Source organism: Aptenodytes forsteri, unplaced genomic scaffold, assembly GCF_000699145.1.
Source record: "Aptenodytes forsteri isolate BGI_AS27 unplaced genomic scaffold, ASM69914v1 Scaffold53, whole genome shotgun sequence".
Classification (NCBI taxonomy): domain Eukaryota; kingdom Metazoa; phylum Chordata; class Aves; order Sphenisciformes; family Spheniscidae; genus Aptenodytes; species Aptenodytes forsteri.
Window position 1 is genome coordinate 8,989,865 of NW_008795909.1, and position 20,038 is coordinate 9,009,902.

Sequence of the window (20,038 nt, forward strand, 5' to 3'; positions counted from 1 at the left end):
CCGCACGCCGAGGTGCGAGGGCAGGCGGTCACCCCTCGGACCCCGGCCGCGGGGCACCGGCACCCCGGGGCCAACCGTGACTGGGCGCCCTCTCGCCAACGGCCAGAACATCTCTAGCGCGGTAACAGAGACGCTTGTCTGCAGGGCCTCAGCTTGTAATCCCGGGCTGCCTGTTCCTTAACATCGAGGAGCCAGGCCTCTCCAAAGAGAAAAACTTCCTACAGCTTTCCCTCCTGCGGGCTGTGATCGCTCCTGGCACTACGTGTGAGAGAGGCCTTCTCCAGCACCTGTGGGCAAGGTCTTGGAGATCAGTACTAGAGCAGACATTGGACACGTTTTGTCATGGAATTCTTTAAGGACCACAGTCCTCTGTGTTTTTGTGGCACAGCATCCCACCAGCTGTAACGGTGCGAGGGCATATGTTAATAGTTTTCTGAATGCCCTTTGTGCAGAAGTTAGGTATCCATTTTTTGGGGAGCTGGATCTTCTAGAAGACAGCACAGTGTGATGACCCCTTTCTGGTCTAAAAACACGCCTGTATGCTCTTTAAAGCTTTAGGTGAATCAGCTTTGGCGTTAATTTGGTGGTTTTGGAGAGGGGGTAGCCCTGGATGCTATCAGGGAGAGGATCTCTGGTGTTCCTGTATGCTACATTCTTAGGGAAAGTAAGGGAAAAATGTCCTTGCAAACATCAAGGGAGGACTGAGGGTAAACAAAATGAGGGAGAGATTGTTAGGACAAAGGATGAAACTGTTTAGTTGTTACACACCTATAGTAGATTGGCTCCTTGGTGTCTCTGATGAAGCTACTCTGGATTTCTTACCTGAGCACTAAGATATTTCACAACCTATATGAATGAATTTAGGTGATTTACACTGGTCCAAGTGAAAAGAGCACCTAGAGCAATACAGGATAAGCACTGAATGGTGTTAGTGCCTCTGGATAAAGGCTAGAAGCTTCTCTGATTGATACAAGCAGAAGCATCATTCTCTGAATTCTGGTCACAGCTGCAATCTGAGCTGGAAGGCTGGGTAACTGCAACAGTTAGTCATACAACTCTGCTGTCAGCAAAAGCCCATGTTACCATAAATGTATACAAGATTTCAGTCACTTTGCACTTAAAAGTCAAAGCATGTTAATAATTGAGTGTGGTGGGGGGCTGAACATGATCAGGCAGCTCTGTGTCTCAACTTAAATCATGACATGAGTTAGTGGCTGGGCTGGCAGCACACCACCAGAGCAACATCTTGCATTTCCTCTGGATCCTTCTCTATAAATGAGGCTAAACTAATTTCAAACTTTCCAGAAGTATAGGAGTTATTTTTCTTCCTTAGATGCTTACTAAGGACAGCATTTACTTCTCTGACTGTGCAAATGGAGTTTTATTTGGTTTAATTAGAGAAAGCAAGCAAAGGACTTTCTTAATTACAAAGTAAACTTCCAGCTAGAACTGTTACATTTCAATTGAATTTTTATGAAAGTTCAAGTTTCTGTGGCCTGCTTGAGCCTATATCTTTGACAGAGGGGTAAATTAATCCAATCATCTGTATGCTAACCAACTCCTGGTACATTTTTACATTTGTTCTTGCCTCTGTTTAACCTATTTAACTTCTTTAAGATGCAAAGTCAGTACCTTGTGTCTTATGGGTCAAGGTTGGACACAGATTTTTAGATGAAATTTCAACAGACCAAAAAAAGGGAGAGGGGGGAAGATCTTGGTCCAAGTTTACTGCAAGATGGGAGACATTAGGTTCTAGCAGGACTAGATTTTAACAACTCTAGAGCTACTGATGGAACTGGTATCAGGACCAGGCTTCCTGGACACCCAAGGACTTGGAGAGCTGTTTGTATTAAAAACAGTTAATGAGGACAATCGGGTCAAGGTTGGACACAGATTTTAGACGAAATTTCAACAGACCAAAAAAAGGGAGAGGGGGGAAGATCTTGGTCCAAGTTTACTGCAAGATGGGAGACATTAGGTTCTAGCAGGACTAGATTTTAACAACTCTAGAGCTACTGATGGAACTGGTATCAGGACCAGGCTTCCTGGACACCCAAGGACTTGGAGAGCTGTTTGTATTAAAAACAGTTAATGAGGACAATGTGATTGATACAGTGTCTGCCTCTCACATTACAGAGTTGCAGCCAGATACTTTTCACCCCTTCCAGCAGCCTCAGCTGACATGCTAATAGTCCACAGTCAGATCCAGTTCCCAAGGTGGTGAAAATCAGCTTTTGGCGACACACAGAAAATTGTGTTCTCTAACAGTACTTCTCTGGAGATCAGATTGAGTCCTGCCAGCTAGATAGAGCAGGTGAAGGTTGAAATTCAAGCATGCTTGAATGCTTTTTGCATTTTGGACAAAGATAACTTGTGTATCAGAAAAAATATTCACACAAAGATGTGGGACAAAGCTGCCTTAGATATGTTGCCCAGGAGCCAGGGGCTGCCCCTGGCTCTGTGCAGAATACTGAAGGCAACATGAGCCACCACTGGTACTTCTTGGGGAAGAGCTCAGTTCCAACACATGAAATGCAACCATAGATACAGCGTGCCCACAATTTTGCATGCTCGGAGAAGATGGAAAACACGAGCTTGCTTTACTCTACTTATATCAGTCATATACTGATGGTGGCAGATCCTTACCACCATAGCCCAAGTGCACCCGTTTTCCACTGGTGTCAAAGTAGGTAACTTGGGGGGGGTGGTTTAAAATGAGGAGGAAGAGGGAGTGGGAGACACCATCCTCTAGATCTGGCCAGAACATGAGAGAAATATAACCTTGGCAGTGTGTCAATAAGCAATTGTTTGCCCCAGGAATCGCTAAATGAAATGAATGAGGTTGCCAATCACAGTGAAGCTAGCTTGAGGTGGTCTGAGTGAAATAGATTGAATAGAAATGTGTGCTCCACAGCATGAGAGAATATGCAAAAGCGTTTCAGCCAAAAATCAAGACAAGAGGGAAGGAGACCAAATGGCAAAGTGACAGATCGCTGCTGTGGGAGAGCTGTTCTCAATAGGCTTTAGTTTAATGTAGACGCTGAACTGCTTTCCTGGCCAGGAGTCCTCCTGTGTTTAACATTAGGCTATGGAAATGAAGCTGAACAAAGGAACACTTTGATCGTATGTTTTTACATAATGCTATGTAATAAATGGCATTTCATTCCTTAGTGCAGCTGCAGCTCAGTGTTAAACTAATGCAAAGACAATATAGGTCCTAAATCACATATATACATAAAATTACCCACAGTCTGAAGGGCATAGAAAAAACAAAACCCAGAAGGCAGTAGGAAATGAATGTCAATGATTAAAATGGTAGCGGAATAGATGCAAATATTCTTTATAGGGAAATCCATCGAAGGATATGATTGCCATAATGAATTCAAGTCAAGCTCTAATGTTTTAAAGTACTTTGCCCACTCTTTAGAGTTAGTTCAGCTCCAAGGTAATCATACCCTACTCTGAATGACTTCCACGTACCGATTCACGTGAGGTCTTAAATACGAAACTTCTCTAGCATAAGTCAGCCAGCCCGGAGAACTGGGTTTGAACTTCTGCTCTGCCATGGACTTGCTTTGTGACCTTGCGTAAGACATTTTGCTTTTTAGTTTTCTTCTTTCTGCAAAATGGGGCTAGTGGTATTATCTTACTTTAGAATACTATTCTGAGGCTTAACTAATAAATAATTCTAATGTACTGCGATTCTAGACTGAGAGTGGCTAAGAAAGCATGAAGTACACAACCCAAAACATCCTAAAATGCTTCACTGCACTGCCCAGCAAGCTTCAAAACACTCTGGGGAGTTTCTCATGCTTTTATGTTCCAGTTGATCCTTCCTCCCACAGCTGCCTTAAACAAACGAAAAATTAGAAAGAGGGACACAATATAACACAGAGATACAACAGGCAGTTCGAGCACAGAGCTCCTGGGTCTAACTCGGCATGGACTAGTGATTCCTTTGCAGCCTTTAGCAGCTCCGCCAATCTCCATCTTCCACTTCCCTTTTCTCCAAACTGTAATGGTACCATTTGGACCCCCATCTTCCAAGGGCATTATAGCGGCTTCTAAGTTATGACCTTTCCAAGATATAAAGTACATGTCATTTTTTTAAATCTTTCAAACAATTTCTTTCAAACATCAAAATTGCTCATTCAGTCTGATCTTATTTGTAGAAACCAAGAAACTACAATACTAAATTCTTTCTTGCTGTGAAATTTAAATATGGATTAGTTAAAGCATCTCTGGTCAAAAAGGATGGTTTTTCTGACAGATTTCACAAAATACTTCTAAATGCATCACCTGCTTTAAAAAAAGCAGTGTTTCTAAGCTGGAAACCAATTCTACCCTGCCTCATACATTGAAATTGCCCATTACAAGTGAAATCTTAGATGTTTATTCCAACATACAGCTAAGCTGTTTTGAGTCCAAACTTAGCATTCGCTCACGTGCACAAAAGTAACATCATCTGAACAAAGCTTTCCCAGACTGACGGTAGGAATCTGAATGAGGTCCTTTATCTCCTGTGCTGTAACAACCAGGCTGCCCTAATTAAAGAGCTTAAACATGACAGTCACTATTAAGTCACTTCTGTCAACACGGTATTAGACATGTTCCAGCTGTACCAGTAGATCACGGTTAAGCATGAGGACAAAGGTGGAGATCCCCCCGGTGAGGCACAAGCAGTGAAATCTGGTAGTGGGTACCTAGGAAATTTACTCAAAGTAGTTTGGCACCCTAAAGAAGTAGTAGAGTCTTTGCAAATAATTCTAGCTTAGCAATTAGCTTTTGCCTTGCTTACTCTGTGGGCAGCCAAACACTTCTTTATGAAACATTACAACATTTAACATCAGTTTCTATGTACAAGTTCAACAACTGGTGGCATTGCAAGATGACTGTTTTCCTAACTAGTCAAATTTGAAATTTGTGTTTTGACTTATTATCCACTTACTATCTTTGTAGAAGAAAGCTGCTAAAACACAACGCAACTGTTCTAAACTCAAATTTAAATGTGAGATGACGCAGCATTTGAAAAAATTCTACTCAGAGTCATCAGAGACTACTTCAATGTTACTATGAAATAAGTAGCAGAAAATAGGTATATACTGGCAGAATTTCTTATAGAAAATTGGTAAGACTAGACTGCCATCTCATGGATATTGACTAACCTGAGATTGTACCAAATTTATGAGGAAAAAAAACCCGTGTTGACGCTGTCACATTTGCTAAAACCAGATGGGTTTGTAACATACTTATGAGGAAAAAAAACCCGTGTTGATGCTGTCACATTTGGTAAAACCAGATGGGTTTGTAACATCTTCCTCTTTCTTTTAGTCATTAGTATACAATCATTTATTTTCAAGTCCTTTATTCATACTGAAGAGATTCAAGGAAAGGAAGAGATTACACCCTAACGCCACACGCAACAGCTGAGTTCAGGTCAGTGTCAGCAGCAACAAAAACAAGGAGCTGCTGCTTAGTTTTCTGTGCATTTCAGGTGGATGTGGCCATTAATAGTGCCATACTACCCTCAAGTTCTAGGTCTGTTCAGAGAAACAGAAACCCAAAGTTATCATAAAGCTCCAGTCTCTTAACCATTTGGTAAGGATAAAAGACTGGGGTATTTTGTGACTTTAAAAGGGCACCACTGGTGCTCTTGCGGGGTGTTATTCCTCCTGTCAGGTGTTATTCCTGCTCTGCAAATTCTTGTGCAAAAACCAGCGATATAGGAAAGAGGAGAGATGGAGGTGTGTTCACTAGCTGAGGTTAAAACAGAGTTTGGGGACAGTGAATGTGTTCTGCATGTTGCCAAGTTTTCTCAGTGACCTTGAGCCCATTGCTGTTCACCAGGCTTTGCAAAGCAGCCTGAAATCTGACTGAAGCACACAAGAGTAGCACGTTATCTCTGCCTCTTCGGCCAGTTCACTATTTCGTTCAAATGTTCACTACTTTGATGGTATCATTGTCATTTAACTTTAGACAATCTATGAAATTCCCATTCTAACCTGCTTTTCTAGGACTTATCCTTGTATGAGCTTTTAAAATACAAATGGGGGTATATAAATTATCTTCAGAAATAAAAATGTTGGTAAATGGTAAATACGTATTATTCTCATTTACTGAGATTCTGAAATAAAAGCTTGTTTGGTAAAGGTCAGTCTGCTTTTATGTATAATGACTGCAAGATCACAGTTTTTGGAAAAAAGTATTAAATAAAATAAAGCCATAAATATAACAGATGATGCAAGAAAAATGCACTTGGAGAATTATGAGAGCAATTTCTAAACCAGTAAGACAGTAATTTCAGGTGTCAAGACTACTTTAGTGAAGTGTTTATTCTTAGTCTAACCATCATTATTTATTGATTTCTGCAATGCCTCTTTCCACTCTAATTTGCTTCACAGAATTACGAGAATTACTGACCTCAGGAATGCAGAAGCCATTATGACCATGTGAACTACTCTCCACCACTGCTCACTAGATAATATTCTGCACTTCCTAAAGGCAGGAGATTAGGTAGGTAACAAATTTCCTAAAATCTTTCTCTATTTAGCAGCAGAGGGCCTGCCATTTCAATACAGTTTCTACAGATATCACTGAACTTGTAGTACCTCCAAACCAGAAGCTAGCTAGGGAGCAACAGAGTAAAGGAAGACTTCATCTTTTGACAGCAAGCCATTAATATACCCCAAAGTTCAGGTGTAAGTGGCAAAAAGTTAAAATGAAATATGTACTAAACTAAGTACTGCCAAAAAAAAAAATCACATAATTTTAATAAAGAGGGAAAAAAAAAAAAGAACGCACAGGGCAAAAGTACAGCCATGATGTACAATAGCTTAGGTCTCCAGGAGATTTATTTTGATCTACTTACAGAAACTTATTTTTCCCAGATGTGGGAAAATAATATTCTTGCTGAGAAGATAATTCTATTTCAGTTCTTTAAATCACGATTCTTGCTTATCTTTTTGCTCAGTTCAAGTCACTTGTCTATAATAAGACAGCATATCATCTAAACTTTGGTAAAGTGGTTCCTGATTTTGAGTGTCACTGCTGTTGGTCTGCGCTGAAGACGCCGCATCTTGGGCGCTACAGCCACAGGCCTGCACTGACGGCAGCACACCTTGGGCGCTGCAACCGCAGGCCTGCATTGGTGGCGGGATACCTTGTGCCCGCAGGCATGCATTGGTGGCGGCATACCTTGGGCGCTGCAGCCGCAGGCCTGCATTGGTGGCGGCACACCTTGGGCACCGTAGCCGTAAGCCTGCATTGAAAATGGCATATCATGAGTGCTGTAGCCGTAAGTGTGCATTGGTGGCAGCATGCCTTGAGCGCCGTAGCCATAAGCCTGCATTGGAAATGGCATATCATGAGTGCTATAGCTGTAAGCCTGCATTGATGACAGCACTTCTTGAGCGCCATAGCCATAAGGCTGCATCGACGGCGGCACACCTTGAGCACCATAGCCGTAAGCCTGGGCTGATGGCAGCATATCCTCATCATCGCTGCTGTCATCCTCCGACGATGATGGCACATCTTGAGTGTCACTGCCACAGACCTCTGTTGATGCTGACTCATCTTGAACATTGCTGTTGTAAGCCTGTGCTGATGGTGGCACATCTTCAGTGCTGCTGTCGTTGGCCTGCGCTGATGGCATCTGTTGGTTTTGTGCTGTCTCCGTTTCCAGTTTTTCAGAGGAGGTTTTAGGACTGTTCAAATTCTGACTTCTGTAATTATCATCTTTCTTTTGTCCCATAAAGTAATCAGAAGGTGGCGCAAATTCTGGATCTCGCTCATCTCTGAGCTCTTCCTGTTTCTTTGACCATTGTCCAAACATCAATTCTGTTAGAAACAGGGAAAATGGTAGATTGAATATAATTTTCACAGTCTGAAGATCAGTCAGAAAGGAGGGAAAACAAATTAGCAAACAGAGAAGACGCAGCTCAGCTGTGTAAAGCCATTTGACGTTACCTTTCCATCTAGTACTAGATTGCTGGCTAAGCTGACAGTCCACTTTCTTTACAGAGCAGGAACAAAAGCATTGAGCATTAAAGATAACCACCGCCCTCTATATAACTCATCCTAGTCACTTTAAGATCCTTTAACAATATGGTCACTGGTTATGAAAAACGACTAATTATTTAGGGGTGAATCAAAATACAAACCAATCAAAGCATTAAGAGCTTAGTTATTAGAAGATGGAGATGATGATATTATCTCTAGTGGGCACAGGTGAAAACTTCTTTATTTCAACAGAAGTGGTAGATATTCTAGTTACTATGACAGCTGCTGTTTTCTGATTAAAAATAGTTCTGAAGTACTGCAATGGAATGACAGCTCAAGATCACCACACTTAAAAAGATATCCCCCAAACCTACTCCGAAGATGTCCCCCAAACCTACCCTCCAAAACCAGTAAAAATGCTTTTCAGTATTCGTTTCTATCAAAACTTCTGTAAGAAATGAAGTAGAAAATTTTGATACATAAGGGCTACACATTTGTCTGCTGTAGCAAAATAGAGCCCCAATCAGAGCAGGGCTTCTTCCTTTGCTTTGGTAAAAATAGAAAAAAATATCAAATAGTAAGGAGGAAAGCACCTAAGAGGAGTTTTGCTTATCCCTTCTTATACCAATTTAAATGCTTGTGTTACATTTATGTTCAGTGAACCACAGTTATTTTACTTCACATTTTAGAGTAAGCTGTCCTCTGCTTTCTGAGTGTGGTATTTGTTGTGTAGTACAGTGCTGCTTGGGTGTCAGTCAGATACTAGGATTGCTCAGAGGTAGGAAAAAACCGGTGTCGGGCAGGATAAAGATTTAACAGATAGGACCTGAAAGTTTTGGTTTTTAATGGAACCACAAAGTTTCCTCTCACAACGATGTTCATTAACTGAACACAAAGAGAGATTGTGAAAAGTAAAAAGAAGCTGGAAATATCAGTATTGCACAGAATAGGAATGCTGCTCTTACAGGAGTACTAAAGGAAGCGGACATTTCTGTGCTTTGCCTGTTCCTTGTTTGCTTTTACCTAGAAGTCAGGCATCAGACTACAAGAATGTGCGTGATCTTAGATTGATTAATGGTGCAAAATGAGTTAATGGGTTTTGGAAGGATCTGGAAGACAGCAATCATTTGATGTTGTGACAAGGAAGATGCTTCAAGATGGGACATTGGCACTGAAGTGGTCTCTGCTTGCATCACTTTTTAGTATCATCCTGTACCTGTTTCAGTGTAATACATCCTGCCATCGTGTAGCACAAACTACAGAAATACATCAAGAAAAGATCACACTGAAAGACAGTAAATCTTATGAACTATGAAATTTGTCATTCTGTCAACCTCTCTGGATCATTCAGAAATGGAATAACTCGTATAGAAGAAAAAATTATGGGGACATTATAGCAGCTACTGGCACTAAGGCATGCCTTGTCAATCACTGCACTGGACACTAGACAGTCAACAATACATAGGGATAAAGTATTTCATTGCTTCTCAGTCTTACCATACTTTGTCACAAAAGAGAAATGAAAATAGCAGTGTACACACTGCTTCCAAACAACGTTTCTGAATCTACATTTCCTTACCTTTGCCTTTATCCCACTCTCGAACATAAGGCACGCCAGGCTTTGTATCTCTTCTCTCCTGGATGACAACCTCTACCTTTCTACTTGCTGCAGTAACTCTCGGAGCTTCCGCTTCGTCAGCAACACCTTTCACCTCTATGTTACAGAAACAGATAGTAGTTTTTGTTAGTAAAGGGATAAAATCTAGATGAACCTCATAGAAGGAATAGGAAGCAAGAGTTGTTTACATTTATAGAGCTCATACTAGTTATCTCATTTCATTCTAATAATGAAATGCATCTGAGTGGGGAGGTGATTTTTTTTTTTTTTTTAATTACTGCATATTAGTTCAGAAAAGATAATGGGTAAGCCAGATAATCGAGAAGCGTATCGACCAAGACACACTTCATTAGCTTTCTAGTTGTATCAAAAAGACTGCTGAAAATCTATTGCCTAATAACCCAAAAAGGAACGTGCTGAGTATTATACAGAAGCTAGAAAATTAGGTAAAAATAAGAACATTAGCATGTTATCTCCATTTCATTTACTGGAGAAAACAAAACAGTTTGCATTCTTATTCTTCTGAACAATAGTAACAGCGGTGGCACATTACTGTTCTTCGTTTCCAGAACACTTCACAGTTAATCACTTGCATAGAATTCTGACACAGTGAAATATTAGCTACATTTTACAGTAGGACACAGACAGTACAAGTGTCTAGTGGTGTCATAAGACAGCGCAGAGATGGGATTAGAACTCAAATTCATCAGCCTAAACCCTGAAGTCAGCTGTATGCCCAAATTACAGAATGCGCTGAAACTGTAGGAGTGTATATTATATGATACCAAAATTAACTTGTTACTATTTTTTATTCTACTTCATATTAGAAAAAGAAAAAGCCAGTAAAATTTCAGCAGCTCTAACCTCAAGCTGCAGAATTAACCCATGTAATTCCTGCTGTCAGGTGTGAATCAAACAAAGCCTACAATCTACATATCGTATTTCTACCTACATTATTAAGCTATTTCTGGCATGATTTTATACCTACACACAACTACATGAACTCTCAGTATCTTAACAGTTATACTAATTGTATATATACAATACATAATACCAATATATTGAGTGTCCAAACCTAAATCAATTAGAGTATGCCTGTCCATCGATCAAGTACAAGATGAAATAGCAAGTATTTAACTTAAAAAGGCAGCAGCTCATACCTCCATTCTCCAATTTTTCTGCCTCTTCCTCTAATCCAGCTTCCCTTAACTTCTTAATCTTCCGTGCTCGAAGTTTAGACAGCCTTGCATCTAGAGCTGCCTTCCTTTTTTCTTTTAACTGTTCACGTTTAGTTCTCTGATCAAGTGTCTTAACAGCAAAGAAAAACATGAATTAATCTTCCTTTGTTATTATAGTCAACTACGTATCTTCCTTCACTAAACAACTAAAAGCAATCCTCATCAAGTACCATGTTTCCACAGGGAAAAAGAGGCCCAATTTTTTTGGAGTCAGCTGCAGGCATCACCTAGTATAAGACTTACACAACAAATCAAATACAGTGACCACTGAAACTAGGATGCCCTCATACCCCAATTTGCTTTTTAAACTCCTACCTGCTCTCTTAGCATATCCAGTGTTGCCCGTTGTTTATTCCTAAGTTCTTTGTCACGAGAAAAGGCAAAGTAACCAACACCAAGCTGTCTGGCCTCTGAAAAGAAGAAAATCAATAAATTCAAGTTACACTCAGTTTATAATTGAGAGTAACTACAAGCACCATGCACCCTGCTTTCAGGCACTGAATTACTCTCAACAACATACACTGCATTAGTTTTAAATGGCTAAAATAGGCTTGTTTTAGATGATGCATGAAGTGAAGCTTCCTGAATGAGAAACAGGAGGATGTAATGAAATTCATACACTGCTAGTTTTAAATGGCTAAAATAGGCTTGTTTTAGATGATGCATGAAGTGAAGCTTCCTGAAAAGAATCAATAAATTCAAGTTACACTCAGTTTATAATTGAGAGTAACTACAAGCACCATGCACCCCACCCGAAGTATACCGTTTTCTCGAATGTCCTCATAATGTATGGGTCCCATGGGTTTTCTGAGGGCTTCTTCTTCTTCTTTTTCCCACTGCTGCCTCTGAAGTTCTCTTCTCATGTCTTCAGATAACAGAGTATTCCCATCAAGACCTTGTCTAATTAAAAAAAAGGAAAAAAGAAAAAAAGTTAGGGATTACAGAGTAGAACTTACCAGTTTTACGGTATCCAACAGTGAAAGTGTGATTGGGTCTGATCCACTGCTGCAGTTTTTACAAAACATAGACCATTGTAGGCACCATTTAGTGTTGCAGCATTTATGACTATGGTGAAGACAGAAATACAAAACTACCTCTGAAACAAGGTACTAGTAGAACATGTTATTAAACGACTTAAACAAAATCATATCCTTTCTTACATGCTTTATGAAATCATTATCAAATCACAGAACAGGAGATGAAATAATCACTTTTATTGGCATCTGTTGGGGTGCTAGCAACCACATATAGAAACATTTCAGATTTAACATAAGAAAATGAAAGGTATTTGAAATAACAAAAAGCTAGCCATTAATTTACCCTAGAAGTCCATGCCAAATATTAATACCCAATATGGGAAATTTTTGTTTTCCCAAGAGAAGCAGCAGGATCTTTTTATTGTCTAGCTAAAGCCGGTTTTGCTGTCTGACCGCCATCATGCAGAGACTGCAATTTCAAAGCACTCATATTCTCCATCTTATGTTTAGAATATAGAGAACACACTAATGAGTTGTTAGTGTGAAAGAATTTTCACTTCAGCAACAGTAAAGGCTTAGTTGAGGTGCCTTTAGATTATTTCAGTTGAGGTGCCTTTAGATTATTTTCTGAAAACAATTCTCAGTGCTGCCATAGTAATTTTAACAGAAGCTGTTAAACAGCTGCTTAACAGAAGAGCAAAAACAAACAAGTGGAGATCTAACAAATTCACTTTGAATGCCATGATGAATTTGGAATTACTAAAAGACTGTACTCAGTCTCCAGGTTAAACAGAACCAGGAATCACTTCTCTGGCATTTTCCGGAAGGTATAATAAAATACAATTTCCATACAAGGACCACAGTTTTAAAAGATGCATCAAATATCTGAGAGATTGCTAAGTCAATTTATCAGAACTTTTCTCTGCAAGCTATGCTCTGTAAGTCAGGTTTTAGATTTGGTCAGCATTTACATCAAAGAGTGTGCCTCAGTAGTTTATTAAAAATTTCATTTGGGCTTTTATTTGATATCCATGGCCTCCATTCTGTTGCAATTTAAAACCAATACACCAGCCATGTATTTCAAACGGTGAACTGCCAGGGTGAAATCAAATAGAAGCCTTGGAATACTATATGAATTTATAATAGGAAGTTTTGATAAAATCACAGTCATGCACACTTGCTCTGTAGCTATTCTATTTTTTCAGACACAATGTAGTAACCAGCAGAAGTTGGTGTAAAGTATATCTAGAGAAAGCAGTAGCATCAACAATTATGGATTGAGAATGGGATAACAAAGAACAGCCTCTCTTCCTTCTCATTAAGAAAACGTATGTTAAATACTGCAAGAAACACGCATTTCCATTAGAGAAACCACACCTTTTCCCTTGAAGTTCCTGATCCATTTTAAGTAGACTTGGCAAATCCTTCTTCATACAGCGTCTGGATCGGCCCAAGAAATCAACATAATCAACCCTGTAATGAAGGCATAGGAAATTTGCTGTAGAACTTTTATTTGCAGATTTAGAGAACTCTTAACCAGAAGATAGAAGCAGTGACACTTTCCAATCATCACATGACTCATCACCTCTCAGTCTCTCCACGTGTGACAGTTTCTTCTACCTTTCAGTTAACAGACTCACAGGTTAAGAGGATGCATTCTGAACAGGGCGTATGACAGTTTATCACAGACATTTACTCAATCTCACTTTGAGCCGGCTGTTTGCCTTGGCAATAAGACGGTGTAAAAAAATGTTCAAAAGTTACAATGCCATGTAGTTTTCACACCAAAATAAAACTGAGCCTAGTACTTGCTTCCCATGGTGAAAATAATGATGTGGCCTTGACTTCTTGCGGATATGAAATTGCTACAATATATTTCAATTATCGGTCTAAAGCTCATTTAGAATAGGCTGATAGCGTTCATTCAACTGGCATAACAAAGGCTGAGTAAAATGCAAGCAAAATGTTCCTTTGAAGCACATACTGTGCTTCTTATTAAACCCTTTATGGTACCGAACACTTAATTTACAGTTGTCAAAAAAGCTGTTAAGAGCTATACTTATTGTCCTGTAATGCTAGAAAGTTCTTTAGCATCGAGCTGCCTCAATTATCCCGTTCTAAAGAATTAATATTATGCCTGAAAAAGTATGACTGGCAATCTAGTTCCCAAAAAACAAACTTTTGAAGATCTGTGCTTTTAGTAAGTTGTCTTTTACATAATTTCTAAGGATATCTAAAGCTTCGTATACACTCAGTGCCCTTTGTTTTTTATTATAATGTAACATCAGTAAAAAAAAAAAAAGTCTGCATTCCAGATCGCTGCAGAATAATTAGCATTAATTATGCTAGCACCCAAATATCCTCATTAGGATATGGCCTCACTGAGATGGACAATATATTAATAATAATACATGTCACTGATGTGAGAGGTAGGCAATGATAGAAAAGCACCACGTGAACAGCAAAATGTATCAGTTTAAATTTCTGACACTTTACGGTGATGAGAGCACAAAGCAGTTTGAGCCCATGGCTCGTTGATAGTTTCATCTTGAATTTCAGCAAGCTGCTGGTAACGGGTATATCTGCCTTTCCAACCTAGCAGTCTTCTGGTACTCTGCTGGATTCATTCTCCCAATTTATTCTGAAACATTACATTGCAGATCTTATCTTGCCCTAATAAACTGGAGAACGGGGGTGCTCAGTTTTGTATCGGTTACTGCTGTTTTAAACTGGTTACCAGAAGTAAAATCTCTGTTCCATACACATTTTAAACAAATGGGCAAGGAAAACAGTTAGTCAGACTGGTTTCATAATTATTCCTAGTGTCTTGGATGAAAACCTAGTGGTTACTTGGAATGTCACAGAAAATTGTCACAGACTGTTTGCTGTGCTGCAGTTAAACAGTGGAAGAAATGCTGGAAAATTGTGTTCTCTTTCCAGAGCTTCTCTCCTTTAACAGGAGGTCACACAACGAAAATGACTGCTTATTTTGTAAGTCTCACACAATTAGAGAAGGGAAGGTGGATATGATAAAACCCCCAAGTTTTGCTAAAGTACATTTCAATTCAAGACACCAAAGCATAAAATTGTATCAATACTGCAATCAGAACTCCCATAAACTATGCAAGAAAATAAGAGAGGATATTACGACGTCTCACTTATAGTACATTTCCCTGATTGATATTTCTCAAAATCTTGGATGTAGATTCTATTGCCCTATATGGAAAGGAAAGTAACATGAAGGTCTGTCTTTTAATGAGACATGACACTGTTACCACCTCTTCTCAATGTGAAGTATTAACCAAAAAAAAAAAAAAAAAAAGTGCCACTCCACATACTTTGGAGAATAAAATTAATTTTCTCATGCAATTGCCAAGAAACAGACTAATCAGGACAGCTTAGCCCAATCAGTAGTACGAACCATTCTTCATCTGGGTCCTCGGGCGGTGGTATTTCCACCTCAGGTTGAGTTTCCTCATCATCTGTCTCTTTTTCTAAAGTCTTTCTAGCAGCTTCGCTCTGATACAGTTCCTGTACTTCATGCTGTTTGTCTATGATCTTCTGAGTGAAATCCACTAGGTACAAATCCTCAGTTTCTTCATCTAAGGCAGAAAATCGATTCTTAGAGAACAGCCATGAAAAGAACAGAACGGAGCACAAAATCAACACAAAATAGCCACAATCAGCTTTTCAGCTGCTAGCAATGCCCTTGACCACACTATTGGGGAATACTTACATCTCATTCAGTGCCAAACAAACCTGAAGCTATAAATTGGCTCCACAGTGATAACCTCTATTTCTGAATATGTTTTATGTTTTTTTTAAGCAATTAATCATTTGTGTACAATACAGAAAAGGTTGCAGTCTTTGCACTAAAATATTCTCTGCTCATTAACTATTTCAGAAGAATAGGGTTTGTTACGTAACCGTTCAAACACTTATTTGATGCTTAACATTTGGTGTGTTGGCAGTAGTTAAGCAGTCACTAGAGTACTTTTTAGAAAAGTAGAGAAAAGCGGTGGGGTCCTATGTGGCAAAGATGGACACCAGTAAAGAAAACATTAGAGATTAATTGCAAGGAGATTTGGGTTCTATTTTAATAATCATGTCTTGCAAGGGACTGAATGAGTGAGAGAAGAAAGGGACAGATTAGAATTCTCTAACCCTATTAGCTGCATGACTGGCATTCACATATGGACCAGCCAGACTCCCCTCCTGCTCCTCTTCTCTTCATAAAGGTCCAAGAATTAGAATGCAGGACAGAAAATCAGCAATGCAATCCAAAGACTGCATAATGGAGAATAAATTAATTTTGTTTTTCTAAGATTGTGTATTCAAAAACCAGAATATATTCCACCCACTTAATGAACGAGTGAGTGAAACAAGCCCATAGTGCTTCACTAGGACAGGCTGTCCTTCAAAAAGTAATTTTATTTTCTCTAGTACCTGTATTTTTTTCTCCCTGTCAAAGCAGAATAACCCATGTCAATCACTGTGTAAAGACTCCAAAAACATTTCCCATGTAAGAAGACAAGCAGTGAATTCGTAGTGTAGCTGCTGTAAATTGCCAGAGAGTCAGAAATGCCAACTTCTAGGGTGAACTTTAGAAACAAACTTTTACGTGTGTGTGTATATATATATATAAAAAATACTCATTTTAGACTAGTTTTGTTCACCTGGGAAGTCGCCTTTTGTCATTTTCTCATACAGCTTTGCTTTCTCTTCTAGTTTCTTCCTGAAAAAGAAAACAAAAATTAACACTGCAATCCCACTGATTCCCAACACAGTTCAAAATGACCAATTTATAGCCTTAGATAAATGGGACAGGAAAGTACCAGGAGTGCTTGAAATATTTACTAGAAGCTGACTTACGCCTGTTTTTTGTTTTGAGTCATAACTGACTTTTCTGAAGATACACAGATATCCAGTCCCAGAGTTTATACTGAAAATAATTTTAGTGAAGTTACAGAATTAATCTTAAGTGTAATTTGTCAAGCAGGCAGGAACACGACCAAACAAGTATTCCACCTCTATCTAACTACTACGGTCTGTCAGATAAATACTGGAAGCTAGACCATTATTTGCAGGTATGATACTGAAATACTGTTTTGGGGGGGGGCAGGGGAAGAAAGATATATCATGGAGTTACACTTATTCTTAGAAACTGAAGAGAAAACCTTAACTAAACCTTAACTAATTTCTGGAATGGTAAAAAACAATTTTGAAGAGCTAGGAGCTGCTTACAGAAAAAACAGCAAATGGTTTATAAATTGCATTTTCAACATATATCTTATTGTACAATTAACCCATTTAGAAGATGAGTCAAATCTTGCAAAAAAGTGAGCCATTTTCCGTCAAGTCCAAGAAACACCTTGCTACAGAATTCTGATGTATCGCTGCCCTGGCTTTTAATTCTAAAGATGACTTTCAAAAACCGGTAACCTGACATACTTAGACAGCTATGATAATGTGAGGGCAGATATCCTTAGAGCATGAGACTGCTGGGATGCAGTTTGCACGTTACTGGTAAAGAGCACGGAACCGATGCTAATCTTACTGGTTGGTCTAATGAGAACTGCTGGTCCAAAACGTGCATAACTTGCTTTATGCACTTTTCTAAGCACTGAAAAACAAGTTCTACAAAGCATTCCTTTCTTACAGAGCCCAAGAGTTACCTTGATTTATCTAATATATGCTCCTCTTCTGTCTTCTGCTCAACATCTTTCTCGGCTCGATTTGCAACTCCTGTGTTTTGTTTGTTCCAGATGCTTGGTTTCTGTGGAGTACAATTTTATCACAACCAATAAAGAAATAAATAAAAATATTGAAATGGTAGTGATTAAAAAGTGTTTCAACTCCATAATGCAAACTTTGCAAATCAATCATGAAAGACTTTGTAAATAACACCTTAAACATGTTTGACTTGAGACTATACCTACTGTGCTGTAGGATGCAGCAGGTACATCCTAAAATTACACAGATTGCAGTACGATGTAATAGTTAGGATAGGCTGAGAAGCAAAAAAAAAAAAGCACTCAGAAATCAGACAAAATCTATTCCGGCAAAGATGTTAAAGTTAAACAAATTAAGAACAATCTTGCTGATGACTAAAGTAGTAACAAAACTATGAATTGTTTCTATTACCTTCATTTTAGATCTAAAATACAATCAGTTTGCCTGTTTGCAGCAGAACACTGTAAATGCTGCATGTTCTTCAAATATGGCAGCACTACTATATTCTACTACCAGGAAGCTACAGAATGAATTGAAAACAATGTGCAGTAAAGAGTAAAAAATGAGAGATAATTGTGTATTCATCATTACACACTGCGATACAGAGGAACAGATAGCAGAGCATTTATCAAGAAAGTTCAGTGATTCTGGAGGAGTCTCTCATCCCCCATCCTTCGGGGAACCACACAAAATATTGGAGAAAAAAAAAAGAAACATCTTTTCCTACAGTTACAAAAGCTGTGGCTCCCTGGGGAATGAAGATTAAGAGATGATTTAGACGGGCATAAGCATGAGATAAGTTTTCTGCTGTGCAGAAGAATCTCACCTGGAAGTGAGTTGATAGAAATTTAAAGAATATCCTCATCATGTAGGTTTTACATTTGAATAGCAACACAGCTCTCAGTATTTATTTAGATTTGAACATGAACTTCCTCACTTTAAGGAGAAAGAATGACAAAAACAACAATGGAAAAATATTTCTACCTTATTAGAAGTTTTGGGCTTTGTAAAGATGCCAGCATCTTTCAATAGCTTTTCTTTCTTGAATTCTTCTTGCTTTCGGAAGAGTTCTGCTTTGAGATCTACCAACTACATCGACAGCAAAATAAACAAATCAATAACCAAGACATATCACATGCATCTACATCAGTTACTGTAATAAAGTAATAACTGAATTTCCAGTAAAACAATCTGGCATTTACAGTGACATGAGCACGTGACTGCATTTTTATGTGGAACTTCGAAGCAGCGATCCGATCACAAAGATCACTCTTAAGTTTACAGCAAACAAAATACAAAAAACATGGAATGCAAATTATGATTAGGGATTTTAAAAAACCCCAAAGATGTCCTTGATCCTTTGATACGTAACGGGAATAAGAGACACATAATTCCATACAGGTTTTACCAGCCTCCCGATGGCAAACAAATAGAGAAGGACTAATGAACTAACACTGCTGAATGTGGAAAGGAAACTTCTAACCATTAGATAATGAATAAAATCCTGTCTCAGAAAAGAACGGATAAAAGTTTGCTTTCATAAAATATATATGCTTTCCCACTGTTTTATATACTGTTTATATAGTTTTAGATTTCCTTTTTTTTTTTTTTAATAAATACATAAGTAGCATTGCCATCTATGACCAACGCCCACCTTATCTTTTATTAGGAAACATCACCAGCAGGGGTATTATCTTGAAATGACACTAAAAAACCCAGCCTGGAAGAGGATATTGCGCCGCTTTCGCTGCAAGCCCTACAGAAGACAAATCTGACGGATGTACACTCAATCAGGAAAGTGGAAGACTTCGGTATTAATATTTGTCCCAAGCACTAAAGCATTTGCTTTTCAGGTCCCTATAACAATGATGCACAGCGTTGTAAATTAAACCTGTTTCTTCCCCCTGAACGCTTAGAAGTGATCATCCAAAAATTCAATGTCAAATGCTTCACATACGACAACCCACAGTTTACATTAACTGTTCCTTTGGGAAAATGAAGTGTTTGGTAGCAATCTCTTGTTAACAGACTACTGGAGAGCAGAGAGGAACAGCACCTCGCCCTCCCGAAGGGTCGGAGGCTACTCTGCCAAGACACGGACGTCCTGTTGCTTAGAAAAAAATCAGGAAATACACTCACGTTTCGCTCTCATGCCCTAATTTTATCATTACATCGCGAATGTAAATGAACGAGATTCAGCCCTGGCACGCTCAGATTACGGGCGCAGTGCCTACGCTTGGTCAGGAAGGCGAAGGGGCTAAACCCCCCCCCCCCCAACACCTCACAAAACCAAGACGCGACGTCAGAACGCGTGACGCACGGCGTTACAACACAACCCTTTAAACCAGCATTTGGCTTTTACGAGCGTGCATTTCAGTGGGCTGGGGTAAAGGCGGGGGGGGGGCAGAAAACACAGCCCCGGTGCGTTGTTTTCCCTGGGAGCGGCTCGCACCAGCGCGCCTCCAGGCCCGGCC

At 39.2% G+C, this 20,038-nt stretch overlaps 1 protein-coding gene across 1 annotated transcript in view; it reads right to left on the reverse strand.

Annotated features, from left to right (window-relative positions):
- Positions 1-6,797: 6,797 nt before the first annotated feature.
- The window catches only part of CCDC174 (coiled-coil domain containing 174), an 18,430-nt gene continuing 5,189 nt past the window's right edge, over positions 6,798-20,038 (reverse strand). Inside the window, 11 exon segments of the mRNA XM_019473427.1 lie at positions 6,798-7,168; positions 7,171-7,836; positions 9,578-9,712; positions 10,777-10,924; positions 11,170-11,264; positions 11,618-11,754; positions 13,209-13,304; positions 15,253-15,433; positions 16,508-16,566; positions 17,507-17,607; positions 18,549-18,653. Of these exon segments, the coding sequence (XP_019328972.1) occupies positions 6,972-7,168; positions 7,171-7,836; positions 9,578-9,712; positions 10,777-10,924; positions 11,170-11,264; positions 11,618-11,754; positions 13,209-13,304; positions 15,253-15,433; positions 16,508-16,566; positions 17,507-17,607; positions 18,549-18,653 (1,920 nt within the window). The 3' untranslated portion in view covers positions 6,798-6,971.